The 14020-nt window shown below is 47.8% G+C and overlaps 1 protein-coding gene across 33 annotated transcripts in view; it reads left to right on the top strand.

Moving 5' to 3' along the window:
- Nucleotides 1-14020, top strand: part of EPB41L3 (erythrocyte membrane protein band 4.1 like 3) — an 826134-nt gene that overhangs the window by 768177 nt on the left and 43937 nt on the right. For all 33 annotated transcript variants that reach the window (XM_069219822.1, XM_069219821.1, XM_069219820.1 and 30 more), the window contains one exon: nucleotides 5078-5164. In XM_069219822.1, coding sequence (XP_069075923.1) covers nucleotides 5078-5164 — 87 coding nt within the window. The remainder of the gene's footprint in view (nucleotides 1-5077; nucleotides 5165-14020) is intronic.

The following is a 14020-nucleotide window of genomic DNA, read 5'->3' as shown; positions in this document are numbered from 1 at the left end:
GGCGTCTCTCCCAGCACACTGGGAGAGCTGATAGTTCCATATTCACTGCACTTGGAAAACACACCCCAGGCATTTCTTTTTTAATACGTTTTTTGCCCATAACTTAGCCTGTGGTGGTCCTACAACAATGGGGCCATCACCAACCTGTTCAGCATGATGCTCTCTTTCTATATAGGTCATCTTTGGGTCCCCACCCTATGTTGGGGGACCCCACAATTGTAACCTCTCACACCATTCAGTGTCTTTTTAAGCTCTTTCATGACTGGAACTTTTGTGTTACAGCTGAGAGTAGTTTGTGTTTTAAGGGCCTTGTGTGTAATAGTATTGCAGTAGGCCTGCTAGGCCTGAAATTGTGTAAGGCACTGTGCCATCTAGGGGCTACATATATGGTTACACTACATTGCCTTCTGCCATTCTGTTTTCATGTTGTTAGGCACTCTAGGGGTTGACTATATGGTTTACATGATCGTGCTTCTTACAAATGCTATTTTTAGTATAGTGTCCTCTAGGGGCTGTTCTGAGCATTACAATTAAGGTACTACCATAATCCCTGCACTCCGAATATCAACCCATAATACTTTGCAGGGCATTCCTTGTACAAAACATTTTTGCCCATAACTTGCTGTGAGGTGGTTCTAGGACAAAGGGACCACCATCAAAATGTTCAGCACAGCTCACTTTTTCTGTCCAAAGCATCTCTGGGTCCCTACACTAGGTTTGGGAGTTGCAAAACAGTAACCTCTCCCACCATCCAGTTTCTTATTAAGTTCTTTCATGGCTGGAGCTTTTGTTTTATAGCTGGGAGTAGTTTGTGTTTTATGGGCCTTGTTTATAATAGTATTGTAGTAGGCATGCTAGGCCTGAAACTGTGTAAGGCACCATGCCCTCTAGGGGCTACATACATGGTTACACTGCATTATTTCCTGCCATTCTGTTTTCATGTTGTTATTCCCTCTAGTTGCCAGAGATAAAGTTTTTGAAGAACATAAAGTCCACAAATGACATGTGTTTTTGTGCAGAATGTTTTAGGAGAGAGGGATGCCTATAGGAAGTAGTGATAGATAATGAAGCTTAGTTTGTATCATAAGAGATTAAGACGTTGTTAGTAAAATATGGAATGAAGCAGAATATGAAGCAGAACATAAAGGCAGTGTCCCCGCCCCATAATAGTTGGTTGGTAGAGCATTTCAATAGAGTGATGGCTGAGCTTGTGCAATTTGCCTTGCATAATGCTGTGGGCAGGAGTGACAAGGTACATAAACTGGTATCAAGTTACAGGGCCACAAACTATTAGTTGATTGAGGAAACCCCTTTCTTTTTCTAGAGGGACACCACATGCAGTAGTCTCTACTGCATGGCTGGGCAGAATGTCAGCTGAGGAGTGTGATTTGGCAAGACTCTGAAGTGTTGCTGTAGAAAGTGAATATGCCAATCACTATAATGACATGATTAGTGGAGTGAAAAGGAAGTGTCTGGAGGGGACATGATGCAAGTAATTAATAGATGTTCAGAAAGGCATTTACGTCCAAGTGGTCAAATCACAGGTGTGTGACTGAAGTGAAAAGGAACAGCATTGTGCTACAGCTTGGAAAGAAGTAAGTATTTGGAGAGTGATGAAATGCATTGACCTGGAGTGGGTTGATTGGGAACGAATGGAGGTCACCAGTGGCAAAGATCAGAACCTTGTAACCAGGACCAGTGGTTGTTGTGTGAGGAAACCCAAGGAATATGATGAATATGTAGCATGATGTATAGGTAGCCGTGTGTAACTTAACTTTTCTTATTTTGTTTTCCATTAGTCCGTTATTGTTTCCTGAATAGGTTAATTGATCATTCATGTTTATCTTGTTATCCTGTATTTTCAGTTATTTTGTGTTTTTAAAGTACACAAGCGTTCTGATTAAAGTGTTGGCTCTTTGTACTCTTCCCCAAAGTATGCTCACACATTATACTGTTCCTCTTGCTTATTTACTGCCTGGGTAAATAGATATCTAGTACATTTCCATGACAAAATATTGTGTTAAGAATTATCAAGGCACATAAATACTATGTGAAAAATATTGTTTACAGTAATATAGGTGGTCATTCTGACCCTGGCGGTCTTTGACCGCCAGGGCGGAGGACCGCGGGAGCACCGCCGACAGGCCGGCGGTGCTCCAATGGGGATTCCGACCGCGGCGGTAAAGCCGCGGTCGGACCGGCACCACTGGCGGGGTCCCGCCAGTGTACCGCCGCCCCATTGAATCCTCCGCGGCGGCGCAGCTTGCTGCACCGCCGCGGGGATTCCGACCCCCCCTACCGCCATCCAGATCCCGGCGGTCGGACCGCCGAGATCCGGATGGCGGTAGGGGGGGTCGCGGGGCCCCTGGGGGCCCCTGCAGTGCCCATGCCACTGGCATGGGCATTGCAGGGGCCCCCGTAAGAGGGCCCCTACATGTATTTCACTGTCTGCTGCGCAGACAGTGAAATACGCGACGGGTGCAACTGCACCCGTCGCACAGCTTCCACTCCGCCGGCTCGATTCCGAGCCGGCTTCATCGTGGAAGCCTCTTTCCCGCTGGGCTGGCTGGCGGTCTGAAGGCGACCGCCCGCCAGCCCAGCGGGAAAGTCAGAATTACCGCCGCGGTCTTTCGACCGCGGAACGGTAACCTGACGGCGGGACTTTGGCGGGCGGCCTCCGCCGCCCGCCAAGGTCAGAATGAGGGCCATAGTCTTCCTATACGTATAACAAAAATGACAAAAGTAGTGTGTAGGGGAATATCATCTAAAACAAAGCTAGTTATTTCCTAAAGAAAACCTAAACTGTATAGTAATATTTTTAAAATATTACTATAGTTAAACATCATACACTCTAAACTCCATAGTTTCACTCAATCATTCGTATGTATGAGAACCAGAAGTAAAGACTTTTTCAAACACATTATACATTATAAAATTAGAATAGCAAAAGTAAAGTTAATCTACATTTTTAAGAAATAAATACAATCAAAATAAATAGAACTAAATATAAAAAAATCGTTTTCTTTACCATTTTAAATGAAATATGGAACTGCATATATATACACATACATATCACCTATTGTAGGTAGATATAGTTAGAATTTAATTTCCATAGGAAAAGTGTTTTTTGTTTTTGTTTTCGTAATAACTTTGGTGCTGTTTGAGGAACCTTCACGAAATTTTCAAAACTAGTGTGCCAATCAATTCAGTTGTTGACGTGAAAAGTTTTGGGTGATTCATCAAGCGGGTCTGAGAAAAAGGGGAGGTCCTAAAATGAGTTTTCCCCATGCGATTTCCCATAGGGATTTTAGGAATGACTACAGCCCGAACTGCTGGACGTAAATACACCAAATTTGGCAGAAAGCTTGTTCTTGGTCCGGAAAGAAGCCTTTTTGTAATTTGGTGTAAATCCGTTCAGTATTTTTTGAGTTATTAAAGAAAAAATAAATGTAGATATCTAGGGACATGAATTCTCCATGGATCAAGACAGATCTCATGCTGAGATCTGATTGGATGCCAGCACTTCAACCAGGAAGTGTTGGCAGCCATCTTGGAGCTCGACTCATCTGAATCCCAAGGGAAACGTTTAAAAAAAACTCAGAAAGGGACAAGGTAGGAATACCCTGTCCGCCTAAGCTGGGTGCTAGGATCTGACAGGGACCACCTTTGGGAGGGGGTGGGGGGGCAAAACCTTTTTTTCCCCCCAAAAGTAGGAATTCCAGGCTAACAGCAGAACAAATAGACACTGGGAAGTTGAGAGACAGGATGAGATTTCCTGAAATAACAAAATCTGCCCACATTTATCTGAGGCTTATCATGTTCGTGTCTGCCTTCCTTTATACCCACCCGAATCCTACTTGCTGGTATCAAGATTTGCATCAACAAGCCGTATTGGTGCACAAGAACTTTGTTCTTCGACACACTTGACATTTGGTTCCTATTTTGCTTTGCCTTGAAAAAGTCATGTTGACGAAACACGTGTTGGCTGTTGTTCCTCTGGATATATGATGGACACTATCATGCCTTTTTTTCCTCATGATGCATGATGGATACTGCCATATGGAATACTTTTGGATGAACAATAAACATGTCTACACACCATTTTTCGAATTGGAATCATCATTGACGTACATGACAGCATATTGGATGTATTTGGTGTGCCCTGGTGTGTATTTTTGAACTTGCAAGCACCATATGTTTTTCATATGATACTATTTGCATTCTTTGTGGCTGCATGCTCACCAGTTGGACACCCTTTGTACTACCAACAGTAAGATGATGACGATGCTATCTTCAACTGTAATACGTACACAGATAGGAGGTGCGAACATTACACACAGCCACTCTTCTCTTTGTATGCACATCTATAGCTTCTGTGAAATAACATTTTGTTAATGCTAGAGATGTTTCTTTAGGCAACGTTGAAGGTCTGCAGACATTTTAACTCTTAACATTTTGTCTTTGAGATATAAATAAATTAAGGGTAAAGCCATGCCTGCCACATTTTAGCCAGATGCTGGCAAAGTTCTGTCAATTTTTATTTTGAATATGGCATTGAAGTAAAAGCTGTCTGTCTGTTCTGTATCATTTGTAACCTGGTGTTTGAACACCGAGAACATTTACGACAATGCTAATGTACTTTAATTCAACTCTTGTTTGCTAAAGAAACTTTTGTTTTAATCTGTAGTGCAAGATAATGTCTTGCATAGAATGCATGAATGACATGCATGAAAATATGGTAACGATTTTTAAATTAGCTCTGCCTCTCATTTAGAGCTTGTCAGAAGTTGGGGGGAAACTGTGCAAAAATCTGGTCTACGTCAATTTAATGATTTATGTATTCAAAGAAAAGTGGTAGTGATGCAGAAAACTGGCTAATAATGTTTTTCAAAGCAAGAATTCCCACTAACAGGCAGAAAGCTGGTGCTAATTTCATACCTTTGAAAACGTGAAAACAGGAAGTTTTCTCTTAGAAATGTCAGAAGTGGAGTTTGAAGCTCTGTTCAAAAAAATAATTGATACTTTTAGCCATCTATCCATACTTATTCTTTTGACCTTTTTTCCCATTTTCTAACAGAAGATTGAGTCAAAGAGTGAAGGGGAATCCAGCGCCAGTGAACTGAAGCAGGATGTTTGGCAAGAAACACAGGAGAAACCATTGAAGGTTGTTCATGAAACAGTTCTGGTGAAGGAGTGCCTTGTGGTGAATGTGCACGCTGGTGGCAGGGCTGCTGGGCCATCTAATACTTAGTTTCAGCCTGTACCTGCTTCTGATTCTAGTGTAAATAAGAAGCAGGGCTTTGCTTTAAGCGAGGAAAACACAGGCAAAGGGGAACTTTTTCTAAAGATGTTACCAATCTGGAGAAGGCAGCAGCCACTTTTCCTTACACACAAAAGAAGCCGCAGCGTTCTAACACCAAGGTTTCTGACCCGGTGGATGGGAAGCCTCAGTTTGAGGGACCTAGCTGCTAGTTATTTTTACCTGATGGTATATGCTGTAGTACAGCATTTATCATTTACAACCAAAACAATGTTAAATGTTAATTGGCCTGTACAAGTTATTTCTCCTCTGCCGTGCTTTACCTATAGATGCATTGGGTGCTTTCTTTCAAGTTTTTATTGGAGCAGTGCTTCTCGTGCAGTACTGTTATGGCTGCCTAGTGAATTTGCTTTCTGTAAATGCTGTACAATAACATTAAGCTGCCAAATAACCATTGCAAAAATACATTATCTGGTTAGCTATACTCATGATATTGGTTTAGAATGTGATTAATGGCGGGCAGACAGGCATCCAAACTTTGTGCTTCTCTTGCATTTTCTGTAGGTTACACTAGTCACTTTTTCTGAATGCTTCTTGTCTTCCTAGTTTGTTTTATATGACACATACTTATGGATTGCTTGAAAAATAAGTGAAAAATAATGTTATTGAAAGATATAGGGGTACTTCTAGATGCAAACATATTGAAACAGATATCCACAGCCTTAGCAGTGGCTTAAATAAACCATTTCCACTAATATCTTGTGGCTTAGATTAATCAAGATAGCCTTATACAGATTTACCTATTCCCTTTTAACTAAATGTGAATAATAACAACTTCTTTGGTGTTTCCACCATCAATCGTAGTAAACTTGATTTTTTGACCACCAATTCTAAAACAACACTAACTGAATAATTGTTACTTAAGCTTAAAATATTCATATTCCCTATACCTCTCTTTGCCTTTTAAAACGTCAGCCGTCTGAGCTTTAACATTTATAACGACTAAACGTTTTTGTCTGTGCTCCTCTGTCCAACAGTTAATGGACTCAAATGTGTTATTTATTTATTTATTTTTTATAAAGAGCTTTTATTTATTGTAGAGAAGAACAATAAAACACAAGAAAACACAATGACGATACATTGTAACAGTGAATACAAATACCAATACCCTGACGCCTTCTTGAATAAGTAATCTGTCATTTCCATCTTACTCGTCCCTTTGGTCCCTTTGGGCTCCATGAAGTCTGGTGTAGCTATTAGAGCTTGATCTCATCTCTACAGCACGGGATCAATAATCCCTGTAGTCACAATTTCTGGGGGGGGTGGGAGCCCTCTTCACCTCTTGTCGCATGGGTGTGGGGGGTGGGCCCTCTTCACCTCTTGTGGCATGGGTGTGGCCCCTTAACCACAACAGAGCTAGGATTGCAGGTAGCAGTGCCCCTCACCCTTTGGGTGATTTTTGGTTTAGGGAAGTTGCTTGGAGATTTCTATTGTCTTAGGTTGTTCAAGTGGTCAGTAAACTCTCCCAAGTCCCCCACACTCTAGTGTATTTGTCAGGGCACTCTCTCGCCTCGTATACTAGTTTTTCGCACCCTGCACACCAGTCCATTCCTCGTCTCCACTTGGTGATGGTCGGCGCCTTTACGGCCTTCCATTCTGACATAATATCTCTTTTTGCCACAAGGCAGGCCACTCCCAGGAATGTTCGATTCGCTCTATTTAGCCCTGTCTCACCCATGGCCCCTAGCAAGAGTGGTGTCGGGGAAATCTCTACCGTTGATTGTAGTACCTCGGAGATCTCCCCCACAATTGACCTCCAATACGACTCTATAATTGGGCAGGTCCAGACCATATGAAAAAAATCGGCTCCCAGTTGGGAACAACGGGGGCACTCATCTGTGGGTTGACGATTAGCCCGATGGAGTCTCTTAGGGGTAAGGTAGGCTGCGTGTAGGTAAAAGGTCTGCAACAACTGAAATCGTGTGGATATGGCTAGTGTTCGAGGGGCCATTAATGCTTCTCTCCATTCTACGTCCTCTATGGGACCCACCCAGCCCTCCCATTTCTGGCGTAGCTCCTCGAGGGGGGGATGTATTAGTGAGGATAGATCGGTAGATCTGGGAGGTTCCCCCTTTGTTTAGGTATCCCATCATGACCCTTGCCTCCAGTGGACTGTACTCTGGGATGTCGTCCCCTGGCTGTACATGTACTAATAGAGCGTGTCGGAGCTGTAGGTATTTGTGAAACTGGGTGTTGTTTAAGGAGTGTATTTTCTGAAGCTCCTCAAAGGATCGAATCACCCCAGATGTCGCCAAGTATAGATATCCCAATCATGTCCCATTTCCGGAAACCCTCCAGCGCAGAGACCTCCCTCAACCACTTCCCCTGCCAAAGAGGCATCTGCTGTGTCAGACAAGACCACCACCCCGTGGCCCTCTGTGCCGGTCGCCAACCCGTGAGAACCAGCCTGGTCACCTCGGGGATGGTTTGTGGGATCACACCTCCGTATAGAGCATTGAAAACCCCGTTGTATCCCATCGTCTGAAGTTCTAATCTGTACGCGGGGTCGGTCCAACCTCCCGATAGCCAGTCGTTAATCACTAGTAGGCGCATAGCCAGATAATAGAAATAAATGTTGGCCATTCCCAGTCCCACTTCGTAAATGTCTCTCTGACATGTAACAAGGGATAATTTGGGGCGGGAACCGTGCCACAGGAATTGTCGCGCCATTGTCTCGATTTCATTGAACCCTTTCCGGGGGATTGGGTGCGGGAAGTTCTGCAGCAGGTATAGAAATCTGGGGAGTATCATCATTTTGTATAATGCTATTCTCCCCAGTGTGTTAAGTGGAAGATTCTGCCAGCGTTGAAGATCTTTTTTGGACTTCTTAAGGAGCGGTGTGATGTTTAGTTCCCATGTTAGTTCGGGGAGCAGAGTTATGTGGACCCCCAGATATTTAAAACTGTTGCGGCGGATTGGGATGTTTTTTTGCCAGCTTACACAGTCTCTAGAGGGGTGTAGAGAGATCAGCAGGGATTTTCTGGGGTTCAGTGTTAGTCCCGAGGCCTGTGAGAAGAGGTCCATGAGTTCTAAGACACGCGGGCCACTCACTGCTGGATTAGAAAGATAAAGGAGAACATCGTCCGCATACAGTGCTACCCGGTCTTCTGGGCCCATGGGCCATGCCCAGCCTGCTACCAATGGGTCCTCTCTCAACAGTTTGGCCAGTGGTTCGATCGCGAGGGCAAAGAGTAATGGCGATAAAGGGCATCCCTGACGGGTCCCACGACGGATGGGGAATGGGTCGGAGGTCACCCCGTTTACCTGGACACGAGCGGTTGGGTTGGAGTAAAGCAGTTTTACAAGACCCCGGAATTTGGGTCCAAGTCCGTTCTTTATTAGAACATGTTCTAGGTACAACCAATCCACTGTGTCAAAGGCTTTTTCAAAGTCTATCAGAAGAAGGGCGAGAGGGGACCTGTCAATGTGCCGCGTTGGGCCAGAGCGACGTGTAGTCTCCTAATGCAGTGTCTGGTGCTGGTAGAGGACGTAAAGCCACACTGATCTGGGTGTACCAGTAGGGAAGCACTACCCTGAGTCTGGCAGCAAGTAATGTAGAGAGCACCTTAATCTCGGCATTCAGCAGGGAGATAGGTCGATAAGCCGAGCGGTCCCGCGATGGCGGTTGGGTCTTTGGGATCACCACTATTGTGGCTTGGTCTATTCCGGCGGGGAAACGGCTAATCCTCTCCGCTTCGCCAAACATGTTGAGCAGGTGGGGGCTTAAAATGTCCCTGCATCTATTATAAAGCTCAGACGGGAAGCCGTCTGGGCCAGGTGTTTTGCCTGACGCTAGAGCGGATATGGCTGTTGTGATTTCGGCCAGGGTTATGGCTTCATCCAGGATCTCCCTGGTCGCATATGGGATTGTGGGAAGGGTCATATCGTCTAGAAGGGGGGACTCCCTTTCAGTTAGTGGGTGGGTGCGCACCGCGTATAAGCCCGTCTCATCTGTGATCTCAGGGATAATCCTGTCGGCTAGTGGGCGCGAGGCCAACCAGTGCAGGAGTTTGCCATTTTTATCACCCCATCCGTACACGCGAGCCGTTGACGCCCTCCAGGTGTGTTTTGCGGCCTCAAGCACTAACTGCTTTATCTCTTCTCTAATCACTGTTAGGTGTCTTAAAGCGGATGTTGATGTGGCGGTGGTCTCAGACTGCTCCAGGGCTAAGGCTTTAGACTCGAGGGCTGTCACCTGCAGGTCTCGTGCTCGTTCGCGGGCGCACACGCGGTGCTTAGCATAGCCTCTAAGTGTGGCTTTACATGCCTCCCAAACTGTGCCCAGGGATTGTACGGACCCCAGATTTTGATCGAAGTATTGGGTAAGGTGATCCCTTATTTCAAGGGTATAATCCTTATTCTGCAGGTACCATGCATTCAGGCGCCACACTGGACACTGATTCAGGGCTGTGTCCCCTATTCGGATTTGTACTGGGGAATGGTCTGAGACTCCTCGAGGTAATATCTCAGCGCCGGTGACTTTAGAGATGTCCAGGGCAGGCATAAACACAAGGTCAATTCTTGCCTGAGAATGGTGGGCTGCTGAGGTGTGTGTGTATTGCCGTGTTCTGGGGTGCCATGTCCTCCACACCTCACATAGCCCCAGTCCCGTTTTCCATCTGTTTAAATTGGTTGCGCGCCCGGCTCAGGTGGAGGAAATAGGTCCGGATACGTCTAGTTTAGGGTCTAGGACAGCGTTAAAGTCTCCACCGATAAGAGTGAGTCCCTGCGGGAGGCCTATAAGCGTCCCGCGGAGAGTTAGTAAGAAGGCATCGAAGCCGGCTGGGGGGGCGTATGCACATACGAAGTTGACCGGTGACCCGTGCAATGTACCGGTCACCGTTACAAATCTACCTTGTGGGTCTTAATGCGTGGAGGTGACCACCATGGGTAACAAACGATGGAACAGGATAGCTACTCCCCTGGAGCCCCTCGAGAAGGCTGCATCGAAAACCTTGTCAAATCCCCCGTGCTAGAATGGGGCACTTGGTTCCGAGTAGGTGTGTCTCCTGCAGCAGAACCACTGTGGTGGCATATCTGCACAAAGTGTTAAACACTGCGGATCTTTTAATTTTATCTAGGAGGCCGTTGACATTCCATGAGAGAATCTGAGTTAGTGAGTGAACTGTTTGTGCCATGACTGCATGGTGGGTAGTCGGGGACCTAACAAGGGACCCAGAGATGGGCGCGTTGACTGAAAAGGATCTATGTGACAGGCGTAGGTATTGCAATAATAACTTAACATAACCACTTCACTAAGCCCTAACGTGAGCTTTGAACCCCCCAACCTCCCCCCACCCCATATTTCTACGTTTGAAGCATCTGCCGCCCTAATGCCCAACAGGGGCAACACAGCCGTGTAGACTGCCATCGAGTGGAGTGGTGGACCCCTCCTGTACGTCGGATCAATTGCAATTAACTAAGGCAAACCCCTACCCTTAATAAAGTTGTTGGGGTGCACAACGTAGTGCTGTCGTGAATGTGACCCTGCTCCACTTATGTGGGATCACACCCGGTTCAGTTGGTGCGTCCCAGCAGACCGGAGTTCAGTACGTGTAGGGCTGATGTCAACCAAGTTCAGGGGATTGGCTCAGGTGATCGCCCCCTTGATCTTCTCCCGAGGCTCGATCCCCGGGGTGGTCTACCGGTCCCTCCCCCGGTGGTGGGACCAGGACAGGACGCGTGTCTTCATCTGCTCAGGCATTGGAGCTCCTCAGTCTTCCCCATCTGGATCTGGTACGTTTCCGACCTCTCCGCGTGTCAGCTCGTGTGTCTGGACGTATTTCTCGGGGTCCCTCACATGTACCAGGTGGGCCCCTTCGGTTGCCGATACCTTCTTCTGTCAGCCAGTCCCACGCCTCTTCAGGCGAATCAAAGAAGTGCGCCTTACCGGCGAGGATTACCTTCAGGCGTGCTGGGAAGGGGAGCATATAGGAAAGTTGCATCGCTCTCAGTTTCTGCTTCACATGTTCATATGATCGACGCTTAGTTTGAACCTCGCGAGTATAGTCTCGAAAAATCAGAATTTTCTAATTGTCCCAAAGGAGGTCAGGGGAGCGCCTGGCTTCTCTGAGGATAGCATCACGGTCCTTAAAATTGAAGAAGCGTGCTATCATAGGTCTATGAGGGCCGCCCGGTGAGGGCCGCGGGGCCAGTGCCCTGTGCGCCCGTTCTATCGCAAACCATGGTGAGAGAGAGTTCTCTGGCATCCATGACTTAATCCAATTCTCCAGAAATTCGGTAGCTTTGCCGTCTTCAGCACCCTCCGGGACGCCCTCGAGGCGCAGGTTGTTGCGTCTGGAGCGGTTTACAGCATCTTCCGCCCTACGGTGGAGTTCGCCAGTCCGAGTTTGTAGCTGGGCCACCTTGGTTCTAAGGTCGATCAAGTCATCCTCTGTCCGTGAAACGCGGCTTTCCACCTCTGTGATTCGGCCCACAGCATTTCTAAGGTCTTGTCTCACAAGGCCCATCTCTTCTCTCACATCCCCAGTCTTGGTTTCCACTGCCCGTTGTGAGGTTTGGATTGCAAGAAGGATAGCACTGACCCCGTCTGCGGCTTGGTCACTAGGTGGAGTGCCACCTCCGGCTCGAGGGACCGTCGGCGCGGTAAATTGATCAATCCTCTGCTGGGACGGCTGCGCCTGTCTGGAGGCTCTGTCCTTGCCCATGCTGTCCGAGGGGTTGAACAGGTGCATTTACGTCTCAGTGGGGGCAAGGCTCAGCCGTGGCCGGGGGTCCCGTGTCTCTTTTTCCCCTCGAGTGGCTCCAGGCCAAACCGTTTACTCCGGGCGGGGGGCCAGCTATCGTGTTCCCCCGGGGCGACGATCCCCCGCCGGGCGTCTTTGATGTTCTCCCCGTATCACCATGGGGCACAGCTTCAGGGTGATTCCAGGCACCCGCTCCCCCTCCGGATGTGGATTGAGGGGGTCCCCCGGTCGCCCCAGGCCTCACCTCTCTCAGAAGCCCGGGACCGTGTCTCCGCTGTCCCTGAGTAGGGGGGTCCCTGGATTCTCTCTCTGTGCCCCCCACAATGCTGAGCTGTGATCCGGGTGATCCGGGTGGGGCCCACCAGTTGACTCAGGCCCCGGCCAGCCGCTAGGCCCAGGGGCCCAGGGCGAGGATCCACCTGAGGCCGTGGGCCCTGGGCCCTTGCTGCTCCTCTTTGCCTTTTCGTCTTCTTATCTTTCCTCTGCTCCCGCTCGCTGTGTCGGAGCGGGGGCAGTCCAAACGCCCTGCAGTCCGGGCGCGGAGCAGGCGGCCAGACTCCAGAGGGGGGCCGCTTCCGGCCTGCGGTCAGCGCCCGAGCCAGCAGACCCCCGAGCCCCAGAACCAGGCCCGATCGTTCGCCGCACGGCTTCGTGCAGCGTAGACTCTCTGAGGCTTCGGAGCGCGCGTATCTCCAAGCGCCACCCTCCCGGCCTCTTTCCTTCTTGGCCTGTGCCGCCTCCCGACGGCGCACAGGCGACTGGGTCCTCGTCCCCGATCACTCCCGGACCCGACAGCCCCGGGGGTCATCTAGGTCTGGCCCCAACGGCCTCCCAGGTGGCCACTCGCCGCACACCCCCCGAGTGTGCTGGGAGGGTGCGGTGCCTCCGGGCGCAACCCCAGCGGCCCCGGCAGGCCCTGGCCCGCTGACTTTGCTCGGGAGTCCGCACAGGGCGTCCCCCACCTCAGGCACGGCTCAGGCTTTATGATGGTTCCGCCTCCCGACGGCACCCAGGCTCCCCCGAACTCCGGATTGTGGTCCCCTGGAATCAGGAGCTACCCTTCGATTCCCGGTTGGGACGAAAAACAGGATCGGTGCGGCAGTGGGTTTGGGCGGATGACGGAGGGGTGCAGACACTCTCAGAGTGCGACCGCCATCTTGACGCCCGTAGCCACGCCAATGTGTTATTTATTTAAATTGAATTTATCCTTGCATCGAAATATCCATGTGTGTGTCTTCCAGTAAAGTGTCAAGTGCATGTATTATTAAATGTAAATGGGACGTGGCAATCGTAGTGAAGCAATGACACAATTCTCAGCATAGAGGTGAAATGCACTGTGCATAGTTGACAACAAAATCTGCTTACATAATAGTCGACCTATGTAAACAAAGTTTAATGTAAGCTGCTGTTCTAAATAGGAATCTTCATAGTTTATAGACACAGAATTTTGAACAGCTATCTCTTGTTAAGGAATCAAAGAATCAATTTTTTTCATCTATGCTCACAGGATCTGATTTAATTTTACTTGATTTATAAGAACCAAAACAGCATTCGGGTCACAATTGGTTAGCAAGAGGTTGGGCAAAATCTGTTTTTTTCTACTTTTGCCTGACATGACATTTTACAAACCAGTACTGTAATTTATCACTGATGTTGGGGGACCCACAGCACTATTTCACTCAAGTTAGATAACCATGTTACTCTCATTACGCACTTAACTCTCAGGTTAGTGAAGACAGTAAGTCAAAGCTTACCCTGATGGGTAGGTTGGCTTAAGCTCCGATGCAACATGACACAGTAAATACTTGTAGAATTGAAGGAGAAAAATACCTGTTAAAATATGACACACAAAGAAAAAATAAGAAGGTGCAACACAAATTGGTTGTCTACCGTTTTCGTATTTGGCACAGATTCTTCTGTGACTGTGGTCAAAAGTTCAGTACGATAAGATTGAACTCAGATTGATTTGTGGAACTTCTTGAGGCATTATGTT

The sequence above is a fragment of the Pleurodeles waltl genome, chromosome 2_2 (assembly GCF_031143425.1).
Source record: "Pleurodeles waltl isolate 20211129_DDA chromosome 2_2, aPleWal1.hap1.20221129, whole genome shotgun sequence".
Taxonomy (NCBI): Eukaryota; Metazoa; Chordata; class Amphibia; order Caudata; family Salamandridae; genus Pleurodeles; species Pleurodeles waltl.
Note: the sequence above shows the minus strand (reverse complement) of the source record. Positions and strands in the feature narration are given on the sequence as shown.